This window comes from Uranotaenia lowii, chromosome 3 (genome assembly GCF_029784155.1).
Source record: "Uranotaenia lowii strain MFRU-FL chromosome 3, ASM2978415v1, whole genome shotgun sequence".
NCBI lineage: Eukaryota > Metazoa > Arthropoda > Insecta > Diptera > Culicidae > Uranotaenia > Uranotaenia lowii.
The window spans coordinates 284,395,089-284,415,102 of NC_073693.1; the positions used below are offsets into that span (position 1 = coordinate 284,395,089).

Sequence of the window (20,014 nt, forward strand, 5' to 3'; positions counted from 1 at the left end):
CTGAAAATTTGTGGAAACTTCTGGATAAACCGGTGACCGGTTGGTTGTGGTCGCTAGATTTTTGGAACCAAGAACGGGGTTGAAGTGAAGTCCAAAGTGTGTAATCTGTTAGTTGGTGCCGGCCGATCGTTTGCCGTTTTATTAGCAGAAGATTGTGGGTGGTAGTGAATTTTTCCACAAATTTTCACGTGCACAGACTGTGAATATCCAACCCGAGGGGAGGGCTTTTTCCCGACAAAGTTGCAAGTGAATTTGCCTGCTGGGGTCTGGTGGTTTGGTGGAAGTGGTGAAGTTCTGAAAGCAGTAAGAGAGCCACCCGGTGCTGGTGAACTGCACAGGGTACAGCATCGAATTCGTTGCCGTTCAAAGCTTCGGGGTCGTTTCGCCATCATTCCAAGGGTCTTCTCGGCTCGAACGGACGTGCAAAGGCAGTTTCTCCAGGCTCGGTGAGCAAGGCTCCAAGTGTGAGTGTGAAAAAGTGTAGGCTAAACGGCAGCCATTTGTTAGGAGCCGGAACATTTTTCCATCCTTGCGAATAATTCGGCTATCTAGTGATTAGAAACCGGCATTTTTTCGCCAAACAGGAAACGGAAAAACGTAAGTGTTTAGAAGAGGCGAATTTTCACTTTCCCTTCAAACCGGCTTATCTTTTCGGGATTTTCTCATCACTCATGCAGGCAAAAGTCGGCAAACCATGTGGATCGATGAGTCAAGTGAAAATGTGCTTTTCTAAATTTAAATCCTCGTCCCGTCTCGTTCGGCTTGTCGGTGAGCCAAAATAGCACTGTAGTTTGGCGTCTACGTGCGAAAAACTTAAAAAAGTAATGCTAAACGTTTGTTACCAGGGATGAGCAGATTCGAACATGTCTGCCATGTGGATTGATTGCAAATTGATTTTCCCTTTTTCTTCTCCCGGGCAGGTTGAAAATAGTGTATACTCACGTTTTTGTTAGTTGTTAAAGGAAAAAAAGCATTCCTTTGCATACTGATAGTTCTACTCAAGGCCAAAGCCTCTCTCACAAGATGGTGAAATTATCTTCACCGGATGTGATCTCTACAGGCCGGCCATGTTGCAAAGGCGGATTTTTACATCGCCTCAAACATTTCTTCCAACAATGTTCAGATTCTTCAAGTCGCGAGAGTGATATCGCAATAGAATTCATTACATCAAAATCGAAGTAAAATTTCATCATAATCGATATCAATCGGGAAACGTGATGGGGACGCATGGTAAGCCATGAGAAACCGGACCATTTGTTGGCTGTACCTCCCACATCTAATATGGTTCATCCCCCCTGGCAGTCACTACTGGGTGCTGCTACTAGCTGCAACCCAGATCGTCATCATCATCAACCCCCCTTCCTCCTTCTGAGCTACTGATGCATGCATGCGCTTCTGAGGTGATTTTATGATTTTTTTCCCTGGTGATAAACTAACTCCCTGGGTACGAATAGGTAATCTGATGAATAACGAAAAAAAGGGTTACCGGTCGAGGTGCTGAAATGGAAAATCGATCCAACACGATGAATTGGAAGTTTTTCGTATACCTATAGGTACCTACGTTCAAATTTCCGTTAGATGTGTCACAGCGAAACAAAATAATCCACTCAGGCTCAAACAATCAAGCTTCAAACATTCTTGAGTTTCATCTCTGAGAATGATCCTGATTCGAACGAGAAAGTTGAATATCAAAAGTTCTGAAATCTTATTCTGAATTATTCTTATTTTGAGTAGTCTCTAAATTTTGATTTAAATTCTGCGTTCTGAATATAAATTTTGATTTTACATTCTGGTTCTGAATTCTTCGTATGTAGAATTCTACAATATGTTGATGTTGAAATTACCAAATGGTAAAATGGTAAAATGGGTGTTATTGACGATTGATGCTTTTCCACTTTCCTGTGTTCTGGCCAATTCGAGTAAGTTTCCTTTATAGATTAGAAGTTTTCAAGATATTTTTTTTCTTTTTTTTTTTTTAATTTAGAGCGAGAAAAGGCGCTTTATCCTTTGCCGATGACCAGAAATGATTTTTTAACTGAAATTCTTAACAGTTTAACGAAATAAAGTTCTTTAACATAACGGTCCAATTCTTTGGTTTTGAGATTTCTGATTAAACAAATTTTGAGATTAAATCATTTATTTCATTTTCATAATATTCCGTTTCACGACATAACTTGATGAAGATGATTCCTCAATTTACTCGGACAATGGCAACCGTTCTCCAATTTCTGGAAGAATGGTCTTAGTAATTGGTAAAGTTACTTTACTTTTTGCTTGGTTTTTTCATCAAGAAAATTTTTTCTCAGTATGCTTCCATCGATACTGCCTGTTTGAAACGTATGGTACTCTTCTGGTTCAGGCTTCTTCTGTTCCTGTGTTCTTGAGTTTTCTGCTCCATGGGGCCTACCATTTTTTTAATCATTTTAATGTGTTTATGTTAAAATCATTACAAGCGTGAACAAAGACTAGAAACATATCATTATTTTTTGGGACTCCGACACTAGTTCTGGCTGTGGAAGTACGATGAGTGATAAGTGAAACCAATTTTTTCTTTAAAAATTTGAATAGATTCCTTCCGACGCTGTTAAAAAAATTATGTTTTTGTAGCGTGTAGTAAAATATGCTTCTAAATGAAGCACCCCAAAAAAAATTGCAAGTGTCTTCACTTCTCCCTTGAAATGTTTTGCAGAATACCCGAAATTCGCACGTGTTTGCAAAGATAATTCGTGTTCGTGTTGAAAACATTCAATCAAATGTTCGTTTTTATTTCCAGGATTTGTGAAGCTCGGACAAACTCAGGAATGTAAATAATGTTTCTGTTTACAATGATTTTAAGAATATTTTTTCTCAAATTTTAATTCCAGCATATCGGTGAAAGTACTCAGAACTTTTTTGTATAGAAACAAATCGAACCAATCAAACAATCACGGAAAATTAAAAAAAGGGAAAATTTACCGAGAAGCGAGGTAATTTTTTCTACCCATCTTTCTCGGTAAATTTCAAATTTTATTCATTCACCTAGCAAAAAGGTAAATTTTACCTTTTTCGCAATCACCTAGCAAAATAGTAAATAATACCGTTTTCCCATTCACTGATTTAAAAGGTAAATGCTAGTTGGTTTGGTTGGTTTCTTCAATAAAAATAAAACAAAACAAAAATTTATTAAAAAATTGATATTTATTTGAGATAAATAGATCTTATTGTTGATGCAAGTCCTTTCTTCTTCAGGCCTTCGTCATGGCCACTTCTTCTTTCGACTAATCCGGTCAGGTCCCGCTTTTCCGGAATGATATCTGGAGGATGACGTGGAATACACCTCGAAGCTCTGTGGGCCAATCTAAAACAAAAGCAAAGTATTATGACGAGAACCAGCACAACTTAATGATATCTAAGATAACACTTACCATTCTATTCCGATATTCACATATTGGGCACGAAACAAAACTTGTTCCTGAATGACAAAACAGCTTAACCTCAATGAACGGTTTACCTTATTGGATTTACCTTTTTCTCTAGGTGAATTGTACTTTTTTTGTCTGCTCGATTCAGGTAACTTTACCTCACTGTGAGGTGAGTTTCACCTCGAAAAGGTAAAAGTTATCTTTTCGGCTTTCACAGGGTGTACCTTGCTATCTCGGTAAATTTTACCTTTTTATTATTTTCCGTGATGAGTAACATTATTGGGAATTTTGGATATCAGGATGAACTTAGACCCCCATTAGGGTGACAATGGATGTATGGGAAAAAATTCATGATCGAATTTTGAATACCAATAATATTCGTTTTTCTAAGTCACAGAAAGACCGATTTCCTTTGGTCGTCCCCCCTTAGGTTATTTTTAAAAATCTTGTAGTCGATTTTTGAGATTTTTTTTTCGAGATAACACCAGATTACTACGTTTTATACATTTTTTTGTCATTTGGCATCAAAATTAAAATATAGATTTTTCCGATTTTCGTTGGTTCCCCACGTAGTGATTTTTGAGGGTTAAAAAAACCGAAACTTTGACCGCTTTGAGGAATCCCTAAATCAAGTCAGATTGAGCTGAAATTTTTTTTTACCAATGTCAATATTTTCATAACGAAGCCACTTCACTACCACGGACTGTTTAAGGAGCAGCAAAAAAATCTCAATAGTTTTCCGGGTTTTTTTCATAAAAAAGACCGAACCTATGCCCCTGGAAAGACCCCTCTGCAGTTTGTTGCTTCCAACCACTCAGCACCGGATCCTCCGTGAAATAGTGATAAAGCCGCGCATAACCCAGCGCTTAAGTTCAGGTCAATTCATAGCTTCAGCAGGTTTGTAGCTCGACGAATTTCACAACATCGACCATTGCCATCCGTAAAAAGCTTTATTTTTCGTATTAGGGGTCTTGGAGCCAACAATACTCGTCTGCCAAACCCACAATCACATCTGAAGCTTTTTGAAACTGATTGATAATAGTAACGCTATATGTTATAGATAATTTTTTTTTTTTAATTTAGAAGGTTTTGTAATCAGATTGAGTTAAAGGGAGAAGATACGTTAATTATCACACAAGTTGTGCAGCCAATGATTGAAATTGTGGTAATTTGTGGCAATTTATGCGGGAAAATGACAAGGTTTGAGTTAAAATGAGAGAAACCAGTGCTCTGAAAGAGTGAAAATGTGCGAATTGTTGCAAATTGTTGCTTGTAAAGCAGTTGTGGAATTTTGGTAGTTACACTAGCCAGGCCCAAAGGAATTCTCGGAACGAGAAAGTTGCAATTTAGACTGAGAAAGTTGCAATAGCTAGACTGAGTGGCTATCTTGAGTAAGAGAGCGTCACCCATTTTTGATGTGACGGGGCCACACAGGAAATACACCTGTCACCCGAATATGGGTCCCATGGCAACGAACGTGTTAATTTTTGGAAAGTGGCTGTTTGTTACTGGCTGGTTGTTACTTGGCAATTTTAGTCTGGGGTGACACTCCCAGAACTGATAATGATGGCGAAACCGGATGAGGGTTTCGTTTAACTAATTTTTATAAAGGTTTTGAAGCAGTCTATTATCTATGTTAAAGAACATGTAAATTCATTCACTTAACCTCTTAGAGTTTGAAGTGTTTTTGAGTATTTTGCTTCTGAAGTTTTTTTTCTGAATGTTTATTCTTTTTTCCAATTCTGAATTTTGAATCACATCTCTAGTCCCACCCAAATATCACAAATTCCTTGGTTGTGCTTGTGCCAAGCCATTCTGAACCACAATCATCAGCTGTTAAACTTTCATTCTAAATGCTAGCTCTGAATGTTTTAAGCGTTATGTTGCATGATATGACTATTTAGTGATAGAGTCGATCAAGATAATGTTGTTAACGGTTCCGCGAATGGGAGATGCTATTAAATAATAAGAAAAATCTTGTCATTAAAGTTGTTATTCAAAAACAGTGAAACTTATATACAGACTCCGTTCGTTTTTGGCAACACGCCCGTAAATTTTATGTTGCCAAAATCGAACGGTTTTTTGTCACTTTTTTATTGTTGATTTTCATTTCAGATGGGTCGAAATTGATGTAAAACCTTATATTAGCTTAATTTTTTTTAAATTTGGCTCAGTTTTATTAGTTTTAAGCAGTAAAACATGGAAAAAATCATGTTAAAAAAAACGAACACAAACACATACAGGATCTCAATGAAACTTGATGTTTCCTCGAAGAGATTCTTTTTTTTCTTAACTCTAAGCGTACATCTTTCGAGGATATGATGGCTAGCATCTTACAAATGCTAAAACCACAAACCTACAGAAAGTGTACTATGTATGCCGTGACCGGGATTCGATCTCATGCCCGCTGGCTTAGAAGACTGGAAGGCTATCCTCTATGCCACGGGCTGCGGCTTAACTGTTCATGACTATTATGATTGAGCCGAATTGAAAAATTTCATGCTAATATTACGTTTTACATTAATTTTGATTGATTTGAAATGAGGATAAAAAATAAAAAAGTAACTGAAAAATCGTCTTTTTTGGATGTTGCCAAAAACGAACGGTTTTTGCTCGGATGTTGCCGAAATCGAATGTTGCCAAAATCGAACGGGGTACCTGTACCTGGCTTTTAATAATCTCTCATTTATCGATTATGTCGGGCAATTACAGTGTTCTTAAAAAGAAGCACCAGTACCGACTTATACCCATCTTGATAGAATAGAATCTCAGGATTAATATGATGTTCCCGTGATTTTGATTCTACCGATCACGTACAATTTTTGCACAAGAGGACGTTTAAGCTTGAAACTATCAATTTCCTACCGACATTTTCGGATAAATAGGCTGTATCACATCGTAATACAATTAAATTTTTTTCAAGGATGCAGAGGTGACCTCGATCCTTAGGCACAAAGTTGTTCTTTTATTCCTTTCTCATTTTTCCTAACCTATCTATTGCCTACAAGGACGTGGCCGGCGCCGTTATTGATGTTTAAAGAGAGAGCATCAGTTTTGTGCATTGTGAATATGTAGCCAATCCGGTTCCGTTCATTTTGCCTCTAAACAAAATTGTTGGCCTCTCGGTCAATCATTGGCGATGTGGAACTTGTTCTACTGAGCCACGCCTGCGTTCTTGGAATCCGAAATGTATTGATTGTATATAAACCAAATTAAGAAATTAAAACACAAAATATACTACAATACTTTTGAATTCTTCATCCAGACATCTTAAGGAACATTGCAGGTTCAATGATTCAAGGTGGATGTGAGTTACTAAGCTAGACTGTACAACTCTTTAGCGGAAAAATTGTTGCGATTCGGAAAAAAAACCGAAAATTATCGGTTCCTGAAATATGGCGTCGGCTTTTGTTTTTAAAAAACCCACACGATATCTTTTATAAACTTGCTGTTGAAAACTTTATAATCTCCCTATTTTTTTTAATTAACATCTAGAATTAAAAAGAAATTAAATAAGATATGGGTATAAGTAACACATTAAGGAACCAGTAACAGCATTCAAAAACGAAATCTAAAATCATTTTTCAATGAGTGTCAGCCACTTTTCAAACACATTCAAAATTTAAAACAAATTCCTGTTTGAAATAAAATATTTAATTTGATCATGGATTGTTCGATGATTCTGTATAAAATATATTATCAAACAATGTAAAAATCTTTCACAGCTTTAATGAACACCCCTAAAACGAAAACGCCAAATCAAAAAAGCCTCATCGGAATTTATAATCATTCCAAGGTTACGTGACATTGAAAAGTCACGCATCATCCCATCTTTCCCCCTACAAAATTTGTTCTAGACATTTTTATTAACACCCCATTTTAACGCACCCAGACCTAACCCATCTCCGTCCCATTTATTCTAGCTCAGGTCCCGGTCGACCTTTAGCATTCCGGCATGACGATTCCCCATCCAACAGAGAACCGTCTCCGATTCAACTGTCTGTGAGTGAATGAACTCACGCAACACCGAATGTGAAAAATCCCATCACTTTTTTACAATTTCCCGGCGCTCTGTCTCTCCTTGCTCGGGGTTTTCCTCTTCGTCTCTCACCAAACTCACTCAATCGATTGTAGGTACACGTACGACTCCCACGCAATCGAGATTCGGTTTTTGTTATGGACGAGCACCAGGTGGGACGCATGCGCATCCACCCACCAAACTTCCGGCCACCCGGCACCTGGTTGCCCATCACCGGCCGCGTTGAGTGGGTCAGTGCTCCTCCAGCCTGGTGCCGGACTTTTTTTTCGGGTTCAGCTAGACGCTACTACCACTTTTTAGCTGCAGCCGGAGTGAAATTTGGGAGGCCGTTCCGAGGAAAGTTGCATGTCATTGTGTCGCTTTTCGCGAATCGGTGACAGTTTTAGGCCATTTCCGGTTCCTGGAGGAAAAAGTTCAATATTTGAGCATTTTTTCTTCAGACTGTTAAATTTATCGTCCTTAAACGACTTCTTCAAATAGAGCATCGATCAAAGTCTAAAGGGATGTGCGTCTAATTTTGGTTACATATTTCTTCTATCTTAATGGAATTCTGTGTGCAACAACCTTCAAAATATGCCCGCTCATCACCATGGAAACAAATTAAGTAATTCCTAAGTCAATGATTTTGCCATAACAGTAAGTATGATGATAAGAAATATTTTCACACAAAAAATCGTCTGGCGAAAAACGGCAAAGCTTAACTGAAAATTCAAAAGCTAGTAAGCAATTAATTGAACAACATTCTAGTGACGCTTTCTCTTATCAGCTCCTGTATGAAAAAGTTGAAGAATGATTGATGTTTCGAACTACCACGCGTCCTTTCATAAATTGAAGCTAGCGTCTAGGTATTTTGAGTGCAACATTCGGGCACGCGTAGCCTATTTTAATAAGCAGGGAGGATCGGTCCCTTGGGGGTTCAAATGCCTGTCTAGTCTAGTACCGTTTTCTCTAGTCCCGATGATGGCGTGCGGTTTGCAGGTGCCGAAGCAATTCGGAATATTCATTCTACAGGTTAACGGAGGGCAGTGGGCGATCGAGATTTTTCTATCAAATTTCAATTAACAGATAAGTAGCCGCCGTTGAATTATGAATGGAAGAAAGCTGCGGCGAAAGGTCGTTATATAATTTTTAATTATCAAGTGCTCACATTTCCTGAACAGGTGCTTGGGGATTGTTATTTTTACTAGGAAGTCTAGTTTTTATTTATGAAAATAAGCTAATTTGTATCGTTTGAAAAACATTTCTAAATTTCTAATCCTACTTTCCTAAACATGTCTCATCATTAAAGTATAAGTTTATTTGTTTAAAAGAAAAAGATACATTTTTTTGCGACCTTAAGCCTTAATATTTAGAAAATTTTATATACTGTCAGTATTACTTATGAAAACTCATTAACGCTGTACATTTTCCTTATATCGTCAAAGACAGGGAACATTCAATCCCCTCTACACTTGCGCAACGTGAACACAACGTGCACAGTTTAAAGCCGGAACTTGATAGTATATTGACCCAAATGATCGAATTGGGGCCGCTGTTTTGCGTCTGCCGGCTTATTTGTGTTTATGAACAAACACGATCACGAACTGTTTACGTGCGAACATGGAAGACGGTTTTGATTTTGTTGTACCTGAGCCAGGGGTCGGAATCGTTTTGGCAATTTGGAACTTTTAAAATTATTCAAAACCTCAAAACAAAAGATGATTTGTTGTAAAAAGATTCCTTCCACTTTTAAAGTGGGGCTCCCATACAAAATCAAACTGAAATACGAAAAAACTCGGATAATTGTTCATTAATTATCATATTCATTGTGTTTTCATCAACTGTGCCGATTTAAGAGGCTAGACTACGCCACTACGAGCTTCTTTGCCTGCCTCTTTTTCGATGCCCTTCTGGATTCCAGTCAAGCGCCTCTCTGCAAATCTCGATTATTAGCGCATTTTGATGACACGGGCGATGTAGTTCCACGTTTGAGATCCAGTTGCCCGGCCACCAAGCGCGGATATTCCGCAGGCAGCGATACACTAAAAAATGCAGTTTTCGCGTCGTCACCACATATGTGCACCAAGTTTCGTTCCCGTATAAATTGGATAATTCATCCCAGAAACAAGAAAATAAAAAAAATGCCACCCCAGTGAGAATCGAACTCACAAAAATCTTCATCTTGCCAGGTGAAGAACGAGTCATCATAGTCTTTCTGCACGGCTCATCACCAAAAAAAAGGCACAGTGTCTGGCTTTTGGGCGGGGGTTTGCCAGTATTTTCTTATGATGGGAAAGAGAATTGGAAACGAGAAACGGTTTTTTTTTTGCTTCCCCATTGCCTGCTTAGCACGCACAGATTTGGCTTCACTCGATGTTCAAAGTACCCTATCTCGCTTACTCGCTTTATTGTACTCTCTTATCTCAAACTTTCCCTCAACAAGCTTGATGAATAGTTAGAAGAGCTGCCTTCTCAAATTCTAAGTTGTCCCTTTGAATCACTTGAATCATGAACAATTTATTCAAACTATCCTCTCGCAACGCTTCATAAATTGTTCTTATTACAAGCTGTTCTTTCAATCCGCTTGATTTCCCATTTGATAAGTAACTTAGGCTACCCTCTCAACTCACTTTTAAATTTCAAGCTGTTCTTTCAATTCGCTTGGAGTTCTTTTCACTAACTAAGGCTGTCCTCTCAATTCACCTTTCTATTTCAAGCTGTCCTCTCAACTCGCTTGTTTTTTTATCAATTACTCAAGCTGTCCTCTCAACTCGTCTTTCGATATCAAGCTGTCCTCTAAACTCGCTTGATTTCTCGTCAATAACTTAGGCTGTCCTCTCAACTCGACTTTCGAGTTCAAGCTGTACTCTCAACTCGCTTGTTTTTTCATTAAATAATTAAGGATGTCCATTCAACTCGCCTTTCGATTTCAAGCTGTCCTCTCAACTCGCTTGTTTTTTTTCATCAATTACTCAAGCTGTCTTCTCACCTCGCCTTTCGATTTCAAGCTCTCCTCTCAACTCGTTTGTTTTTTCATCAATTACTCAGACTATCCCCTAAACTCGCCTTTCGATTTCAAGCTGTCCTCTCGACTCGCTTGATTTCTCATCAATAACTTTGGCTGTCCCCTCAACTCGCCTTTAAATTTTATGCCGTTCTCTCAACTCGCATTTTGTTTTCAAAACGTTCAGGTCGATCTCTCAACTTGCCTTCCAATTTCAAGCTGTTCCTCAAGCTCGTTTGAGATTGTGAACAAGCTGTTACGACTCGCTTAATATTTCATTTTTGTTCTTTTTTACAAAAAAAGCTTGTTATTTATCACAGATGGCACTAAATTTTCATTTTTTTTTCACTTCAATCCCAATAGCTTTAAAAAATAATCACACTGACTTACTTTTTTTGCTTCAACTATTTTTTGCGTAATGAGTACTTGAATGACTCATTTTGCGTAATGGGTAATTAATAAAGTTTTTGATTTCTAAGCAACTTTGATGATAATTTACTTAACGTGAAACGTTTTTTTTTCCTTTTTCGGTTCGATTTTTCTTTATAATTTCTCGTTTATTTAAGCTTACCTGTCACGGTCGCCAAATGTGCCGACCTTTCCGGAGCTCTGAAGCTCGGAAGCAACACCGGTGAACTGCCGGATCCCAAACTACCAGGGGAACACACACACTAATCGACTCGCTCACTTGATCGCCGACTGACTGATTGACTTCCTGCACGCTAATGACCAATAACGCGATGTTGGTTTAAACCGTTCACACACCAATGGCGTTGAATTGTTGAGAACTCATGATTGGAATAAAGGCTGTATTTTGGGCGTAGTAATGGATGCTTCTTTATTTAAGATCCAAAATAAAACCAAAAATGTTTTATTTATGAGGAATTTTACGAAAAGTTTTTTTTTAACTCGATGTCGAATTCAAATTAAAAATATTTTTCCATCCGCGAAAGCGCTTATTACATTAAAAATACTCAGATGAACATTTTTATATTTTTTGCAAAATTTTAAAATAAGAAGTGTTATAAAAAACTAATGTTTTTAAAATTTTCCATAAATTTCCGTGGAATTTCTGTAACTATTTTGTAACTATTACTAAAACATTTGCAAGCAGCTTAAGTATACCTAAAAAATCTAACTACCCTGCGTTCATATAAACTGTTTATCATTTCTGTAATATTGTTTCGATTACGCATAGGATCGAAACCAAATTTTGCAAACTCTGAACAACTAGTACTTCCATTTTACATATTTTTTTTATTAGATTAGAGCCTTAGTTAATAAACCCTTGAAGAATCAAGTTTTGATGCTTGATCGCATTTCACGATACCTTTGCAATTTTTTCCTTCCCTGATCATACTCAATTGTGTTACCGTCAGTGAAATGATCCAATTCACACTCTTTTACTTCCAAACACTTTTAAAGGGTGTTAATTTGGGAGAATAAAGTGATATATTTTTTCATAAATTAACCTATGAATAAAAAATTACTAGGTATCTATTAATGTAACAAATGTCAAAGGTCTGTCTCATCTATAATTGCAAAAGGAGATCTGAGGATTGCATTAATGATTTTTTATGCCAATTTCAAACATTCTCTTGAAGTTCCAGAAGTCAGACCAAGATTAAGATGAACTTTTTAGACAAGCGAAGTAACTTGATCCGGTTACTGGTTAGGTCGTCACGAGATTCTTAGTCGAATAAAGGCCAGACTGTAAACCTTAGTTAAACTTAAAGTTGGTAGTGAACGTTTAATGTTAAAAAGTTGCAGAATTACGATTTAATAATCTCCTTTCAACTCAGCTACCATCAACGTCACGGGCGGCGCTAAAATTCGAACCCGGGCGTGATGTTCAACAAAATTTGCGCTTTTTCCGTTCATTGTCCTTCTGATTTCTTGCGCTCCATTTGTAAACTACACCTACCTCCATCGCTGACTCTCTAATGAGACCGGTCAACTTACTGACTGACTGACTGACTGACTGCCAATATATGTATTTAGTAGGTATGCAGCACATTGGCCGAAATCTGGAAATCGGAACGCAGCTTCCACCATGCAATTTGTGGGAAATAAAAAATAAGCAATTATCACACTACGCGACTAAACGGTCGTTTGTGGTGCACGCGCTATCTGGACGTAATCGCGACGTCTTCTGGAATATGAAACTCCCGTTTAATTCGAAAATCGGCTTCAGTTCTTTGGGAGATTTCGGTTGGGACGGGTCGATTCCGGGTTATTGTGTTCTTTCTCTTTGGAAACATTCCTGTACAAGAGTGGTATTTTGAAAATGAAATTGTTCCACGTTGTCCTGATGTCTTACATTTGCTGGATTCTTATGGTACACTCCAAGCAGATCACTGCCAGGTTCAAGCACATAAAATGTGAACGAGAAGAAAAGGTTGGATATTCAGTTAGTTTGTGAAAGTTTTCAGGAGATTTAGCTTGAACTGAGAGTTGACCTAATTGGAGTTTTATCCTTTCGGCATCGTTACAGATTTTCGGTAAATCCTACGAGTGATCGTGTGAAGTGGCGTCTTAGCCGACCCAGATCTCAGTTCGTTTTTTTGAGTAAGCAGTAGCAGCAGCGGTATTCAGGATGGGTAAGGAGAAGACTCATATTAATATCGTCGTCATCGGACACGTCGATTCCGGTAAGTCGACCACCACCGGTCATCTGATCTACAAGTGCGGTGGTATCGATAAGCGTACCATCGAAAAATTCGAAAAGGAAGCCCAGGAAATGGGCAAGGGTTCCTTCAAGTATGCCTGGGTTTTGGACAAACTGAAGGCTGAACGTGAGCGTGGTATCACCATCGATATTGCCCTGTGGAAGTTCGAAACCGCCAAGTACTATGTGACCATCATTGATGCCCCTGGACATCGTGATTTCATCAAGAACATGATCACCGGAACGTCGCAGGCCGATTGTGCCGTGTTGATTGTCGCTGCCGGTACCGGTGAGTTCGAAGCCGGTATCTCCAAGAACGGTCAAACTCGCGAACACGCCCTGTTGGCATTCACCCTCGGAGTCAAGCAGCTGATCGTTGGTGTTAACAAGATGGACTCCACCGAGCCTCCATACCATGAGGCCCGTTACGAGGAAATCAAGAAGGAGGTGTCCTCCTACATCAAGAAAATCGGTTACAACCCGGCTTCCGTTGCTTTCGTCCCGATTTCCGGCTGGCACGGTGACAATATGCTGGAACCATCGGACAAGATGCCATGGTTCAAGGGATGGGTTATCGAACGCAAGGAAGGCAAGGTTGAGGGTAAGTGTCTGATCGAAGCCCTGGACAACATCTTGCCGCCTTCCCGTCCCACCGACAAGGCTCTGCGTCTCCCGCTGCAGGATGTCTACAAAATCGGCGGTATCGGAACGGTACCAGTCGGTCGTGTTGAAACCGGTATCCTGAAGCCAGGTCAGTTGAGAGTTATCAGGCAAAACCCCTTATTACAGAAAATGATTTCCCTGCCTTTTATTACTCTTTTCATCCTCCTAAAAACCAGGTATGGTGGTCGTATTCGCCCCGGTCAACATCACCACTGAGGTCAAGTCGGTCGAGATGCACCACGAAGCGCTGCCGGAGGCTCTGCCCGGTGACAACGTCGGCTTCAACGTCAAGAACGTCTCCGTCAAGGAGTTGCGTCGTGGCTACGTTGCTGGTGACTCCAAGTCCAGCCCGCCGAAGGGTGCCGCCGACTTCACTGCTCAGGTAAGTTTTGCCGTTTCCAACATACTCTTGGCGCTTGACATACTTTCGACAAGATTCCTTAGGTGTTGAGGGGTTATCTCTTCCCAAGCTTTTTTCCTACCGCCGATCGTTGCCTAGAGGACAGCGTAGCTTTCCTAAGCAAGTTTGAACATTTGTAAGATCCACTGCGATCCTATATGTGTGTGTTCGTTATTGAACACTCAAAATAGGGCTGACATTTGATTATTGGTAACGTACGTGTTGTCTACTTTGTAGACCGAAATTACCCACGAATTTTCGATAGGTTCAGGTCAAGGCTTTGAAGTATCCATTCCATTGGTTTGATCTGAGCCGAAGTATTTTCTTTGCTAAATGCTTAGGGTCATTTCTTCCTCCAGCCAAATTCTCAGCATGGATTCTTCCAGGTTCTCACACAGACTGTCAATATAATCATCGACAGTCATTGTACCGGAATGGAGTTAATTTTCTCATTCCATCTAACGAGTAACACCCTCCCCGGTCGTTTCACACGCTTCCCAGGCTTCATTGCTTCCAAATGGACCAAAATCATGTTTTTCAGCAATATTTCGCTGAGATTGCCCTCGCTGAAAGTCTCGCTCAGTTAATCTTCAGATCTGTGTTAAAATTTTCCTGCCACCCGTATTATATAGATTTCTTAGCTCCAAAAAAAAACGTGTCATCAATACACGAAAAGTTCATTGGATCTGAACAGTGTTACGAAAATAATTTTTGTGATCAACTGTCAACACCGAGGTATCCATCGATGTAATTACATCACTCACCCTCTTCCCTCAAAGTCAAAAGAAAGTATAAAAACCATCCCTCGCCCTTTCCCAGGTCATTGTCCTCAACCACCCTGGCCAGATTGCCAACGGATACACCCCGGTGTTGGATTGCCACACCGCCCACATTGCTTGCAAGTTCGCTGAAATCAAGGAGAAGTGCGATCGTCGTTCTGGCAAGGTCACTGAGGAGAATCCGAAATCCATCAAATCGGGCGATGCCGCCATCGTCAATCTGGTGCCAAGCAAGCCGCTGTGCGTCGAATCGTTCCAGGAGTTCCCGCCGTTGGGACGTTTCGCCGTTCGTGACATGCGTCAAACCGTCGCTGTCGGTGTCATTAAATCTGTCAACTTCAAGGAGGCGACAGGTGGTAAAGTAACCAAAGCCGCCGAGAAGGCCCAGAAGAAGAAATAACTAGAGACACCGGAACACCCGAGTATCATAGCGGCCGTCACAGAGCAGTCGCTAGCAGCTAGTAGCAGCAGAAGCAGCAGCAACCATAACAACCCAGATAAAATGAACACTACTTTTACTACTAATAAACGCAACCAATACTCTACATTATTATTATTGAATAATGATGATCTTACGATGCGGACTTTTGTTGAAAGCGCAATCCTAGCGATTGACTTCAATAGAAATCATCCATTATTATTAAATAATAATTTAAGAAATAATATTAATCGTAAACTACAATTTAATAATAATCGTAATAATTTAAACAAAACCACACAAGATAAACCGCAAGCCGGCTGGTATGCACATGATTTTATTGGAAGCATTGCTAAGAAAATCACTGCAAAAACAACAACAGCAACAAACATACAACCATCTTTAGTTCAAATGATTTTCCTCTACCGGCAACATCTTTCATCGATCCTTCACTCGATCAACCACAAAACCAATGTGGCCAATGGCAACAGCAGTAACAATAGCAGTAGCAGCAGCAGCAGCAACAAGAACGGTTCTTACTCATACCCATCGTCATCTACATCATCTGCTAAGAAGACTAATTTATTTTACCACCATAGAAATGCATTTCGAAGGAAAGAAAAGACCTCTGAGCAGGACACGAAACCAACAAAGATCGCCAACATTTCCACCATCTTTGAAGCCATCGGTGTTGTCGAGTGTATCGTTCTACTTCTCCACGTTCAGCAGCTTTTAACCGCGATATGCTCATCCGCCATCATCGTTACTGTTAGATTAGCTATTTCTAACAATTTTTCAACCAACCTGTCATGATACGGTCGCCTAAGTTTAGTACCAACCAATGAATGATACCAAAGGATTTATAGGTTTTACAAGATCTTTGTTAATTTATGTAACCACAGATAACTAAGTTCGTTGTAATGAAACCCAACCTAGAAACGAAAGTAACCCTCAAAGAGAAGAGAAAATAAAGAACCCTCGCACACACAAGCGAAACAACTGATTGGCTAAATTTGTCAAAGAAGAAAAAACTATTTGTGATATTAAATCTGCTGTGTTTGTTTTTCTGTTAGAACTACTTTTTCGTACTGGAAAATCTAATTTTCAAAACAAAACCATAAAAGACACGTGACAAAACATTTAAAAGCAAAACACCTGAAGATGAGAAAGATGTGCGCTGCTCGACGACAGAGGCTCTTTACAACAAAACGCAAGATCCACCCATATACTTCCTTCAAACAGGCGAAGACACAAATACAACGGAAAGAACGCATAACAAAAAAATCATCTCATTTACGCACATTACATTCGCATCAATGGAAACAATAGAAGAGAATCACGAGAAATAAAGCAAATGCGCATTAAAACCTACTACCTATTGTTTTATGTTCTGTCTGCAGGATATCATTGATGTTAGAGAAGCCGAAGGAAGTTTTTTAGTGTGTACTTGTAGTGTGTTTGCTTAGCTGTACCATTGTTCCAACTGATAGGTAGGCAGCTCTGCTAGTGGTTTGCTTACTTCATATTGTAGTTGCACCAGGGAAACATTTGTACCGTTCATTCAAAAAACAAAACAACAACAACCATGCAGACAGATAGTTATTGACTGTACTACCAAATAAATGTGACAAATTTGTTTGCAATGCATTACATCTGTACTTTCAATGTTACAACATCTCTAATACCACAACCACAACAACACACACAAATATAAAGAGCGGAAAGAATGCCAATAAAATTCAAGAAAAGGCTTGAAGCAATTCGCGGGTTTTGCATGTAGTCTAGACAATCCGAAAGCCACACCAACTGATTTGTGATCACTATGATGTCGCTTTACGGTTTTATTCCACTTCCTTTATCATGATTGTCTGCCATCTGGAGCCCAGTGGTGGTTACGATTTCGGTCCACTCTAGATTGCCGCTCAATTTGATTTAATTTAATTTATTTTATTAGAGAGGCTTGCTTGGTAGATTCGCCTCTATTGCCGCTCAAATGAGCATCGATACATATATACTCGAAACGCCAGTTGTGCTAGCGATTGATAACATCTTTGAGGTTGATGTTGATCTTCTTCTCTTTCTTTCTATTGGCGAGAATGTTGAGCTTGACTCTTGCCAGGCCATACATAACACCAGATTTGCACAGATTTGCTGCATCGTGTATGGCACTGCTTGAATGGGCGCGCAGTCGGTTTGAGTAAAATCGGTCGGGATCGAAATTTGTGCAGACAACCCTCTGTTTTATTTTTATTAGTTGCTAACCCAGCTGGTAAATTCATTTCACGAATTGCATTCCAAGGCAAGGCGGGTAAAGCTTCAGGTGTGTTCTTATACTAATGCACGGAATCGTCCATCTTGTGACAGGCAATCGTAATCGTAGGCATGGTAGGCGAACAATTCGCTGTCAAAAAGCGCTCCGTCTCCACCCCCCACCAATGAGAAACTTTTGGTACCCCTTGCCTACTTTTCCTCAATATGCACCCACCCTACTGGAGGCACTCTGTTCCAAGGTACGGTCATCGCGTTCCCCTACCTACACACGCTCGTTTTCATCTAACCATATTTGGTTCAAAAATAACCATTTTATGACATTTGCCTCAGAACTACCAATATGGTTATTTTTTATGAATTTTTCCATAATAAATTTCAACCATTTTGGAACTTCTCGGGTATAAACCAGAAAATGGTTGAATAATTTGACGTCTTTTCATCGCCATTTTGAAAGCGACCAACATCGCAGCCGAACGCGTATTTAAAAATCTATTTTCCCTCGTAACTCAATCAAGTTTTCGAGTTAATCATATTGAATCCTTAGGAGATCATGAAAAGTAAGTGATTTGCTGTAAATTTTCGTCATAACAATAATCTTAATAATCAACAATTAAAAATTTCAGGGCACCGAATGGACATCGCTTCAGGTCCAATGAACATCGCTCCAGGTGGACTAATTGCATCGAAACAATCAGATTGCGAGGACTCACTAACGTTACCTGGCCACAGAAGCAGCAGACGAAATCGAGGACTGGGAGATACTTCCGATGATAACTATATATTCCCATTATTTTTAGAAGGTGATAGCCCTTCCGCAGGATTACCAAGGTTGGTTACGATTTTTTTTTGTTTTTCAGAACATGTCAGTAGCGCCAGATGATTCCAACCTCAACAAACTAATCAAAACGCTCCTTCTAAGCCGCTTCCGTTACGGCAATCCAACAGCACAGATCCTCCGACCCTTCCTCCGGCAGCGGCAGGTGGTATAAAAGTTTTTCTCTTACGAAATTTTTTTACTACCCGGAAGAAGCCTAAACGGGCCATCATTTTTGTAAACACATCACCTGCCGGTCGTAGATGAACCTCCTCAAATAACAGCAGATTCCGCTAGAGCTACGACTCAGTCATCACTCAGCTATGGCTCACTAACCAAGGTACACGAGATCACCGCTTCCGTCACGGCGGAACTTCTGCTACCGCGGGTGTTAAGGCTATTGTTGCTGTTCGTTCATAGCCTGAAGTTTTCTGTTCCTGCTTAAAAAATCATATTTTTTTTATTAACATACTTCGGTAAAAATATATTTATTAAAATGTATTATGTATTTACAAGAAATAAAGAAACAAACACGAAAAACCGTTTTTTTCCTAATTATGTAGATAATTTTAAAATATGCAGGTCGCTAAAAACTGCCTTGTAGAATACGGTTGAAAAATAACCTTTTTTCAACTTCTCCGCTAGAATCCCATTCGGTTGAAAAATAACCATATTCAAGCTTCTCCCCCAGAAGTCATTTTATGACTTCTCATGGAGAACTCATAAAATGACATTTCCCGGGAAAAGGTGAAAAATGGTTATTTTTGAATCTTAAATGGTTTAATAATTTCTAGCATGCAAGTAACATTGCACCCCTTGCCATTAAGTCCACCCGGGGCCCTTTGAACTTTATTCCCACACACTATATTCAATGGTGATTATATTATTTCAATGCAATTGCGGCGAGATGAACTTATTCTAAGGTAGAAATATTTAAGATATTGTGAAGAATATAGCTGGATAGATGAAGCGAGTGCGCTTCGTAGAAGAAGTGAAAAGGTAGAGAAGGATGTAAGTGGAGGGCAATTTGTGTAGAAAGCTCAAAACTGATCGGATAAACTTTTGCTAGGCTCACTGACTGCCCAAGTAACCATAAGCACTAAAGCTTTGCATTTTTATAGCTTTACACCAGCATTCAAAGGCTAAATTACACTATATCAGCACATCAAGTGCAATTTTGCATTACAACAGCCCTTCGAGTGCTATGCTGCATCATGTTAGAATTATACCACTCTTTTAAAATGCAACTCGCATTCTATCAGCTTTGCACAATGCTTTTGAAATGCAACATTGCTCTAAATCAGAATAACAAATGCTATATTTTCTAAGCATTAAATTGGCATCACACAAGCTTGCTTTAATGCTTTTAAGCACTATGTAAGCACTACAGTGACATTAGGCCAAAGCACATTAGCATTGATTGATGCTGAATCAATGCAAATTCAGGGCACCGGTTGCTGGAAATTTGATTCAAATAGGTCTTTTTTTTCAAAGATTTAACGCGGACCTGATAGGTTCACAGGCAGAGTCAATGTCAAATGTCAGAGCCACATATGTCATGAGTTCGATTCCAGGTCA

The 20,014-nt window shown here is 39.3% G+C and overlaps 1 protein-coding gene across 1 annotated transcript; it reads left to right on the forward strand.

The window, feature by feature from the left end:
* The first annotated feature begins 284 nt into the window (after positions 1–284).
* Positions 285–17,111, forward strand: LOC129756496 (elongation factor 1-alpha-like). The gene is made up of 4 exons (XM_055753397.1): positions 285–597; positions 12,918–13,842; positions 13,931–14,136; positions 14,974–17,111. Exons 2-4 carry the CDS (start codon positions 13,020–13,022, stop codon positions 15,331–15,333), a joined length of 1,389 nt encoding a protein of 462 aa, XP_055609372.1. The 5' UTR covers positions 285–597; positions 12,918–13,019; the 3' UTR covers positions 15,334–17,111.
* The last annotated feature ends 2,903 nt before the right edge of the window (positions 17,112–20,014 follow it).

What these genes read in the sequence shown, in the direction of transcription:
- LOC129756496 (XM_055753397.1), top strand. Translation starts at nt 13,020, where the DNA reads ATGGGTAAGGAGAAGACTCATATTAATATCGTCGTCATCGGACACGTC. An exon ending in AACCGGTATCCTGAAGCCAG is followed by an intron (nt 13,843 to 13,930) that starts GTCAGTTGAGAG and finishes CCTAAAAACCAG; the next exon opens with GTATGGTGGTCGTATTCGCC. An exon ending in CCGCCGACTTCACTGCTCAG is followed by an intron (nt 14,137 to 14,973) that starts GTAAGTTTTGCC and finishes GCCCTTTCCCAG; the next exon opens with GTCATTGTCCTCAACCACCC.